Source organism: Stylophora pistillata, chromosome 8, assembly GCF_964205215.1.
Source record: "Stylophora pistillata chromosome 8, jaStyPist1.2, whole genome shotgun sequence".
NCBI lineage: Eukaryota > Metazoa > Cnidaria > Anthozoa > Scleractinia > Pocilloporidae > Stylophora > Stylophora pistillata.
Window position 1 is genome coordinate 12,042,603 of NC_142526.1, and position 10,853 is coordinate 12,053,455.

The window sequence follows — 10,853 nt, forward strand, 5'->3', positions numbered from 1 at the left end:
TTCTTTAAGCAAGCGAGGTTCCTGTGAAATGTGATTCATCGTTTAAAGCAGTTTGGAGAAATGGCGGTAAAAGTCATATCCGGACGAAATTTCACTCGGTTCTCAAAATAGGCAGGCAAAAAAAGCAAAAATATAAATACCCCTCTGACGTTATCATGAGAATGCTTTTATTTTTGGGAGGTTTTCTTTTTAAGTGTTGTTTTAGAAAGGATCACACCACATGGTCACATGATGACAAAGGCAAATCGTGTACAAGTAACTCACAATAATCATAACTATATCTTGTGATGTTACAGGTGATCACGAGTTTAGAATGCATGTGACTGAACCAGAAGTGGATCAAAGGACGTTTCTTCTATCAAAACAACAAAAGCGAAAAATGCGGCGGTCATTTGACCGGCTATGTTTTATTGGGGTTTGAAGTGGACCGGGGGAGGGGGAGGGGACGAGAGAAATTCTGAGCACACGCTCGTCAAGTGATTGACTCCTGGCCTGTTCTGCACGCTAAATAAGCGCGTGATATAGAACTGAACAGCTGACAGTAAGTTCACTGAGGCTGTGGAAACGCGCGTCAAAATTTTAAAGGATCGAAGTTCGCAGAATGTCCTAAAACACACCGAAATTAGAACAAGAGAAAATAATCGTCTCATCATGCTGTATTTGAGTCGGTATTTTTTTCGCCTTAATGCTGGCCTGTACAACTCGTTAGCCCGCGTGGAACCCATCATGCAACCTGGAACAAATCTGGCCCAACTGTGTTTCTTAGGCCCTGTTTACAAGCAAGAAGGGTAACCCTTGTGCTAGGGTTACCCTAGCAGGCGGGTCAAAGATAGCCCGGGTTTACAAGGAAAATTTCACAGGTGGGGCTACCCTACCACCCGGGACAACTTACCTATGCTTGGTAACCGCACGCATTGTTATCAATGTTCAAAGGGTCTGGAAACAAGCAAAAAGTTGTCCCGGGTAGGCGAATTATCCCCAGCAGAGCGTTTACAAGGCAGCTAGGGTAACCCTAGCTGCCTTGTAAACGCTCTGTTGGGGATAACTCGCAAAGAAACCTTTATATTTAGTCTTTATGAAATGAATGCATAATTAATGTATGGGGTTACATGGAACTCTTTCCCAAAAGAATGTTCCAAGTTCACCCAAATCTCCAAGTTTCAATAAGGTTACTATGCCATTAGAATTTGGCATACCATCACCGTTTCTAGCATGAGGGTCAAAAGTATGAAATGAACCATTCGATTCACTTAAAATAGTCGGTGACCTTTCTAAATCCACATTCTGTTGAATGGTTAGCTTCAACGAGCGATCCACATTTTGAATCTATGATTGCAAGCTTTTCTGTCAAAAGTTATTTCGTACAAAGACGCTTCAAACAGCTCTTGAATTCTAAACAATACCGTACTACAAATGAGTTTATTAACAATTCATTTAAAGGGCCTGTTTACATAGGGGTTGGGAACCTCAGGTAGTCGAGGTAACCCTTCCAGACTAGTCGAAAAATAAAAGGCGTGTACATGCTGGGGTAAAGTTTCTCGAGATTGTTGTTGCGCTTGTAATGAGAAAGTTTAAGCATAGGTGTCCCAAGCTCACGTCTCGAGAAAGACGAAAGATCAGAGAGATTTAGAACCGCCTTTATGTGAAACGTGAACGGCAAGAGCGGCCAAGTGACCATGTTTTTCACGCCATTTTTTTCACGATCGCAGGTTCCGCTTTGCTGTTTCTAAGTGTAAGTAACCTTTTCGCTTTTGCCGTGGACGTAATATTTTCTTCCCTTTTTCTCTCACAGAGTAGAAGTTAATTGCCGGAAAAAGAGCACCAAAACTCTTCCTTTTGAGTCAGACAAGGCGCCTTTAAATCCACCATGACATGAGCTCAGGCGAGGCTTAAGCAGCGAGGTTAACGCTGTTTTACTTGAAACGCGTTGCTAAATCTCTATTATTTCTTGGACACGTATCTATTTATTCATGAAAGCATTTGGATATATCAACATTCGCTCCGACGAGGGGCTAACGCTCGAAACGTCAGCTTTTGGAATCGTTACGGTGGCCAATTTACCACTTCAACTTTGTTGATATATCCAATTTATTCATGAAAGCGTTGTGTTACGCTGTGTTAGGTTACGCGAGGAACCCGTCAAGATGCCATGAGTAGTGCATGGTTGATAGTATGGACAGGCGGGTTACCTCACCTACCAGGGGTCCCCCACGTCCAAGTAAACAGGCCCTATCTAGACCGAGATGTAATTTAGATATGCAATTTTCAGAGCTTAAGGGCCTGTTTACACGAAAGCGGGGGATCTCTGGTAGGCGAGGTAACCCGCCAAGCCGTGGTAGAAAAATAACGGCTTATACTATTTTGTGAAACGAAACGAAACAAGGTGACCCGGGATATCTGGAAAACTAATGGAATAGTGCTGATTTGTTTCATAATAAGGTAAAGATAACTTTCACTAGGATTTTGGTGTAATAATAAGGATTTTTAGTAATTTAAGATGAGTTACTTTTTTGCGACATCGACTATGATAACGTGACCTCTTTCATGTCACAAAAATAAATCTAAACATCATAAATTAGCATATTACCAAGGATTTTAGCCTCCTCTTATTTCTTAAACCTTATTAAGACATATTTTACAAGAGATACTGTTTTGTGAAATGGGCGATTTTCATTCTTCAGTAACAATGTCTTTCTTTGTGGGTCACAAAAATACGGTGGTAATATGCTAATTTGTAATGTGTAAATTATTTTTTGTGACATTAAAGAGGTCAAGTTGTCACTGCAGGGCGAAAAAAGTCGATTTCGCACAACAGTAACTCTTCTTAATTACTACTTTGCGAAATGAACAAAAAATCCTTCTTATCAGTTAATGATTACTCCAAAATTCTTGTGAAAGTTACCTCTACATATTAGAAAATATATTGGCATTATCCCTTTAGTTTCGTTATATCTCACCTGGTTTCGTTTCGTTTAGTTTCGCAAGTAGTTTAAGCCATAAAGAACCTGCGTTTACATACAATCTTACGACTCCGGGATCACAAGGTGTGTTTTTAATCATAACTACATGGCATCGACTAAGAAATGAAATAGGAGAAACGAAATTGGATAGCCGTTGTAGGTGAAATGCATAAATTGGTTAAATTTGAGTCGATCAAATTGAACATATCTGATGAAAAAAATTATGTAGAAAGTGAATGTACATCTGCATTGGCAATTTAATCCTTTAATTTGGAAAAGCATGCAAACTCATTGATGGAGAAAATTAGCTACGAACAGGAGGGACTGGTCAGAGAAAACATTTCCCCTTTACTTCATCTATCTGCGCATGCAAAATAAAGAAGGAAAACGGGAAAAGATTGTATTTAGTAAAAACAATCATACTCATCCGTGCTTTCCCGATTATTGTGGCTAATGGCTGATGACAGCCTCAGTTTCTGTAAATTTACAAAGAGTAAAAGGTGTTCACGACGAGAAGTTTCCTTTGCACCTATGTAACGGCACATTTGGACTATCTGCTCTCTCAAATAAATGAGATAAATCTTATCGTGACCTATGGCTGATAAGAAATAACGAACTGATCCTCACAAGTGAACTACAGTTGATAAAATCGTGGAGAAAGGAAAGCAAAAATGTTCAGTCTTCGACAGGTTTCGACCTTGTGCTTTCACGTGTTTTTAGGTCCCATTGCAATTGTCGAACAAGTTACAAAAACAAATGTTGTAGGCGAGGCAAATGTTTTGTACTTCGTCTGATCCTCGATGAGGAATCTAATAAATTAGTGAGCAAAAATTATGTGTTTCTCTGTGGTAATACCAAGCAACGAACTTATTCACAAAGGTGATTTGCGATCGATCGAGGAAATTTCAATTGGATTGAAGAAATTGTCGACTGCTTTACGTAAACCGATCAGTCTCAATATGTCAAAACGGAAAACATTTACGTGCTGCCTGTGCGCGTGGAGAAATCAGGAAAATATCTCTTCGAATAAAATTCCCTTGTGGATAAATGTTGGGGGTTTAATTAATTGGCTTAACAGTGTGCTCGTGCACAAAACCCTGATAAATTTCCTGTAGATTCTGTTATTCGGTCGACAGGTGCCCAGGAATTAGTAAATATCAATTATTATCTGACTGAAGATCATCTCGATTTCCCTGCATTTGTTAAAAGGATTCTCAAGAAGGCTTTTATAACATTACTGATCGCAGCAACGGTTTTCAAGTATCAGAATTTTCTGTCTCCTTAAGAATTAAAATAAATTCAAACGTGAAGTAATTTCAAATGCATTGGAGAATGTTGCTTACCTCTTAATCGTATACGACCGTAGTTACTTAAAGTTGGAATCACCTGAAACCACCTGAAACCACCTGAAACCACCTGAAACCATCTGAAACCATCTGAAACCCCCATGGAAACCATCTGAAATTACCTGAAACCACCCAAGAAGCCATCTAAACCCACGTGAATTAAACATTATCGCAAATCGGTATCTTAATTTTCAGCATGACGCAAAGCTTCTGTATTGCTAATTTACTCTACTTTACGTCTATTTTTATCTGTTATCTCACTGTCACTGACAATGAAATCAGTTTCAGTTTCGCGACGCATTCCAAGATCTCGTTTGATAACGAAGGGAAGAGAGATAAATCTTGTAATTACACACTGTGTACACGTTTTTCGAGCTGCGCGGTCTGCGGTCTGCGTTCTGCGTTTTTGAGGTCTGTGTTAACGAGACACTTGAGTTACTTTGTACGATTGTACCAAAAATGATTTCATATAGTAGAAGTACTTTAACGTTAAAACAGATAGTCCGAGATCTCGTCTGATAACATCAATCACAAAAGAGAGATAGATAAATCTGGTAGTTACACAGTGTATATACAAAGGAAAACTGATTGCGCACACGTCGACTGACTCAAAAGGCACACACATAACCTATGCAAGACTGGTACGGCTCGACAGTGGAGGGTCGTAACTGCGATATGTTCAATAAGAATTCAACTCCAATGTTTACATAGCAGTTTCGCTTACGCATTCCGTGATCTCGTTTGATAACAAAGGGAAGAGAGATAAATCTGCTAATTACACACTGTGTAGACCTTTTTCGAGGCGTGGGTATTCGAGGTGTGCGGTTTGCGGTCTGCGGTCTGTGTTCATGTCTGCGTGCTTTCGTGTAATTTTCAGGTAATTTCAGATGGTTTCAGGTGGTTTCATTGGTGGTTTCAGATGGTTTCAGATGGTTTCAGATGGTTTCAGATGGTTTCAGGTGGTTTCAGGTGGTTTCAGGTGGTTTCAGGTGATTCCAACTTTCAGTAACTACCCGTATACGAGTTGCTACAGCAAAGTCGGGATAAATCCTACGCATACCATTTTCTAGTGAGACATTAGTCACTTTTTGATCGGTTATTTGTGTTCTTCCTTCGTTTCGCCGAAAGCTCAGTGAAACACATTTAGCTTCCTTATGTAGGTAAAACAGTGCACAGCGCCACAAATTCCCAGAAATTCCGGTTCGGATGTAAATGGTAAACGTTTCTTTGGTTCGTCCCACTGGAAAATTCTCGGAACAAACGGAAATTTTGAAAATGTAGTCCTGTTTTTCCGGTTGGAACGTTCCGAATGGGAATTCTTTTACCATTTAGAAGTTTCGTACTAGATTCGTGCAGGCCCCTCGGCCTTTGGCCGACCGCAATCGCTTCAACAACAACAACAACAAATATGGCGGGTTCACAGCAAATGGGGATGTGTAACAGTGTTCACGTTGCTTTTATTCATCTCCAATTCTGGAAATATTCCTAACACATAGCTGTTCCTTATATTTAAAAGGTGAGAAGACTTAAAATTGCTAATTTGTGTCCAAATTCCAATGGCTGTCAAGTTTTACGTCATATCTTATTCTCTTGCGAAAATGATTGCAAATTTTCTGCAAGGTGTTTTCTTTCATTTTGTACACAGCTGACGCATCAACTGGGCTGTCAGAAATGGCAAATCCTGGCCGACCAGTTTCTCCTGTTTAGCGTGGCGCTATAATCCGGAAATTTTGGGCAAATGGTAAACGATCCGTACCGTTTTTACCGAACGAAAAACCGAAATTCAAGATGACATTTGATGCGTTAACAGAGTCAAGAAGCCTTGACTTTATATCAGTGACAGGAAGGATAAGTTTCTTGTTTATCGTATTGTTTTTCTTAACGATGTTAAACAGTTTCTTCAACAGTCTATCCTTTGTACAACTATCACTAGCTAGCTTGTTGATTATGTGCATGGTTCTGTTTGTAAGCTTACAATGTTTTATAACTTTGTCCACAAAGACTTTGGTAAACTCTGCAAATTGACCGCGATGTATTAGTAAAAGCTGTCCAACTACCTGTTTTTGTTCATCCTAATAAAGAGTCAAATTTATTAAAGGAGTGCAGGTCTCGTTATGCTAAATTTCTTACTTATCGGTATGTTGATCACAAGCCTCGTGCTGTTCCGCGTGATTGGGAACCAAGTAGAGTCAACATTTTCCACGACGTACTCACGAATCTTTATCCGTGTTTTTCTGCTTTTGTGCGAAAGATGTGTTAGTTGTTGAGTTTGACTAATGGTCGTGGGTTGTGGGTCGTGGGTGGTCGTGGGTATGGGTGTGGGTGTGGGTAAAAGTCGTGGGTGTGGTTAATACTTAATAATAAAAATAACCATTTAAAATATTAAATATAATAATACATAAATTTTATACAACCCTGTCATTCATTAATTTAACTGTTCTTTCTTCTAGTTATTTTATTTTGAGATACAATGAATATATGAAGTTCATATATTTTGAACTGCGGTATTAGATACATATGATGCACGATCCTCGCAGTAGATAGCGCTATTTATGCAATAGCGAAATCAACTTAACGGCCTGCTCCCAGTTGGCTTGTTAGCTCAATTGGTAGAGCGCTGCACTAGCATCGCAGAGGTCAGTGGTTCGAGTCCCGTACAGGCCTGATTTTTTTCAGGTCTGATTTTCGCTATTGCATAAATAGCGCTATCTACTGCGAGGATCGTGCATCATACTTATTTTATTTTGTTTACTCAATTTACCCTACTTTACGTCTATTTTTATCTGTTATCTCACTGTCAATGAAATTAGTTTCAGTTTCGCGACGCATTCCGAGATCTCGTTTGATAACGAAGGGAAGAGAGATAAATCTTGTAATTACACACTGTGTACACGTTTTTCGAGCTGTGCGGTCTGCGGTCTGCGGTCTGTGTTCTGCGTTTTCGAGGTCGGTGTTAACGAGACACCCGAGTTGCTTCGTACGATTGTACCAAAAATGATTTCATATAGTAGAAGTACTATAACGTTAAAATTGGGACAGCGCTCGTGAATTCTATATTTGCGGCTAAAGTCAAGGGACAAGGAACAGAAATTCCGAGATCTCGTCTGACAACATCAATGACAAAAGAATGATAGATAAATCTGGTAATTACACACTGTATACACAAAGGAAAACTGATGGTGCACAAGTCGACTGACTCACAAGGCACGCATAAAGTCTGCCAGACTGGTAACTCGACAGTGGAGGATCGTAAACGCGATACTAGCTGTGGTCACACTACAGTGTTTTGTCCTAGGGAAACTTGACTTGTTGACAGTTTCCCCAGGGAAACTCAAATTTGCAAGTGTGACCGATTTTTCCCTAAGTAAATTACCTCGGGAAAGTTTTATCGTCTGGGGCTTGAAAACCGCAAGAGAACAAAAGAATGTCCTGTGGATTTTCCTTGACAACTACCCTAGAAAGCAGATGGGATGAATCAAATCCCAGAGTAGCCGACCAATGGACGCTTGTCGGCGATCGCGCTGGTGACAGATCCGGAATTATCGTATTGTGAAACTAATTTAATGCAATTACAAGAGTTATCTCTCTTCCCGTCGCGAAACTGAAACTAATTTCATTGACAGTGAGATAACAGATAAAAATAGACGTAAAGTAGGGTAAATTTAATAAACAACATAACTAAAAGAAAGAACAGTTAAATTAATGAATGACAGGGTTGTATAAGATTTATGTATTATTATATTTTATATTTTAAATGGTTATTTTTATTATTAAGTATTAACCACACCCACGACTTTTACCCACACCCACACCCACACCCACGACCCACGACCATTAGTCAAACTCTTAGTTGTTTGACTGCCTTTGTCATCTAGAATGCATTGCTTTGTCAATAATTGTAATTTCGATCACGAAAGGAGTAAAGTATCCCAAAAGTTATCATTGTTAGGAGAAACCCACTATTGCTTTACCCAGACGGAGGAAACTACGGTCTAGATATTTACATTTGTATTTCATAAAAGGGAAAAGAATACCAAGCTTATTTACTATCCTCCACTCTTGACAGATCCAGGTTCACAAAAATGCTGCCTGCAGTTTATCCCATGTTTACAAGACTTATTCACATCAAGACTCAATCACAGAATTATTCACATCAAGAGGCTACACAGAGCCTATATTCTGGCCGGATTAGGGGTTCAGAGGGAACTGATTGAACGCCTTGCTGTTTTAAGCAAAATCGCTGTTGAGTGGTTATCATTCTTTGTTAACATGAAGAGTTATGGAGATTAAGACTTTGGTAAGTTGATGCCATGACAAATTGGAAATACTAAAATCGTTGGATGAAATGCGGGAACGAACGTAAGTACGCGGCAAAGTCAACAGAAAAAGAATAAGTCACTTTGTAACTTAGCTCGAATCGCGGAGAAATCGAGAATGATGGTAACCATCCAGTACTAAACAAAATCCTGCGTTTATCAAATTACCGGTTGCAAAATTCATCAAATTTTGACGCTGCGATTCAAATCTTCCTCTGCCTACACGAGCCAAATTCCCCTCTTTTCCATTGCTATATCTCGTTTCGCCTCTCAGTCGCTCAATAAATATTTGCATTTGAACGCGATGATCTTTGTTTACAAGGTTTTCTCCCGCTTACATCTAATGAAAAACTTCTGAAGTTTTCAGCCTCGGAACGGTATATCACAGAAGGCAAGTTTTTTAATCAATCAGCCAATAAACTTCAACTGTTCCTACGGTTCTTGTTTTTCATCAGTACATTATTCATCAGTACATCAGTTTTTTCGTCCGATTAGAGTGATCTACTGATCGATCTAATCGTTAACGCTTACCTAAGATAATCGAATTAATCAATCGAATTTAATCAATCAGTCAATAAACTTCAACGATTCCCATGGTTGTTGTTTTTCATCAGTACGTTAACAATTCAAGCGATTCACAGTATTAGGTTGGTGCATATTAAATAAATATTTTCAAGTTTACTCGAAAGATAAGTATAAACTGTAACAAGCCTGGTTATCGTTTATGTGCGGCTCAGCACTTCAAGCCTGACTGACACTCGGTGCGGAAACTCAACCTCGTTCCCACGCTATTTCCACCACATTACTTTACACCAATAAAAAAAACTGCCACACAGCGCCTATTGTCCATTTTCTTGAACAGGAAAACCAACCGAATATCTGACTCGGGCCCTTTATGACCAGAATAATAAGTTTACCCTTGTAAGAAATGTTTTGACTGCTTGACATGTTGTGTTACAGTTTTAATAATCGTTACTTTGCTTTCATGTTGCTGAGTGATTGAAGGATCGAATTTCGAATCATGTGATAAGTAGATGGGCTTTTAGAAGCACGTAGGGAGTAGCTGTTAAGATTATTAAAAACGTTTAATTCTACAACGTGAGTCTTCAGTGTCACAGGGAATTGGGGCTGGCAATTAGATTCCCCACATCTTTAGCAGAGATGCAGAAAAAAAAAACCTGGTTCCTTGCACAGTAGCTGGTTCCAACAAAACAATTTCTGCACCGGCATATTCTCAAGGTAATACTGTAATACTTGGGCCAAATGCTCCTTCTGTGCCACACATAAGTTGTGCGAGTAAACGCCTGTACAGTGTAGGCGTCCAGTTATATTTGTAACATGTCAGTTATCTCGTTTTCGCAGACCTGAGGTAGCAATGGGGTTGCTGAGTTTCCCATTGACGGCCTTTTTTGTTAAGTAACACATAAATTTTACAAACCCGCGTTCGAGTACGTTATTGCTTCGGCTTTTTCATATTGTTCGAATCGTGGTGAACGAATTGACTTCGGATTTTGAACTTTAGATCCACGAACACTCACTTCCAGAGAAAGGCTCACACGATTCACTTCATTACACCACTTTCTCATTTATTCATCATTCACGAAAAAATGATGAATTCAACACCGTGCGGGATATTTCACTTTCTCTTGGAATGTTTTGCATAATGTTTTATTTTCAAGTTCCTAAAGACTCAAATAGCTAAAAATATCAAAGGGAAAATATTTTTTGAGCACCCTCTATATCCTTTGTATTACTTAAAGTTCTTCGACATCTTTTGGTAAATTGGAATTGTTCCTTTTTAAGAAATGATGAAAACAATTCCACGCTGTCAGATCCCTAGAAATATCGACTAATTTTGAGAAAATGAACGCTTTAAGTGGATCCTTTACCGCAAAAGACACTGGCAGCTTTTATTTTAACTTGAATTCTTTCTCTTGTAGTATTGCAGGCATGCTAACTAAATTAATTCGGTATTGGCATGAATAAAACCCTACCCCACTGTTCAAATACGTAGTAACTATTGTTTGTGGTCTAAAGCGCAACGAAAGTAATTTCCGATGTCGTGATTTCTTGTTCAATGGACTTTTGTCAAAGCTAAGTTTAGCTCAACTTTACTATATTTAGCTTATCCTCGAGGTAAATAGAAGATATCAAAGGTCATAGAAAACAAAGAACATACCACGCATAAGTAAGGACTATTAACGTAAATGTAAGCATCAGGTACGGCTTGA

The 10,853-nt window shown here is 39.1% G+C and overlaps 2 protein-coding genes and 1 long non-coding RNA gene across 3 annotated transcripts in view; 2 read left to right on the forward strand and 1 right to left on the reverse strand.

Moving 5' to 3' along the window:
- The window catches only part of LOC148724999 (uncharacterized), an 8,487-nt gene extending 3,641 nt beyond the window's left edge, over positions 1–4,846 (reverse strand). The window contains exon 1 of the long non-coding RNA XR_015991184.1: positions 4,304–4,846. This is a non-coding gene — a long non-coding RNA (uncharacterized LOC148724999). The remainder of the gene's footprint in view (positions 1–4,303) is intronic.
- LOC148724991 (uncharacterized) overlaps positions 1–6,417 on the forward strand; it is a 312,950-nt gene extending 306,533 nt beyond the window's left edge. The window contains exons 2-3 of the mRNA XM_088731421.1: positions 5,266–5,822; positions 5,952–6,417. The gene's annotated coding sequence lies outside the window, so the exon portion shown is untranslated. The remainder of the gene's footprint in view (positions 1–5,265; positions 5,823–5,951) is intronic.
- The window catches only part of LOC111330741 (uncharacterized), a 17,412-nt gene extending 8,194 nt beyond the window's left edge, over positions 1–9,218 (forward strand). Inside the window, exon 3 of the mRNA XM_088731747.1 lies at positions 8,373–9,218. Coding sequence (XP_088587873.1) covers positions 8,373–8,596 — 224 coding nt within the window. The 3' untranslated portion in view covers positions 8,597–9,218. The remainder of the gene's footprint in view (positions 1–8,372) is intronic.
- Positions 9,219–10,853: the final 1,635 nt, after the last annotated feature.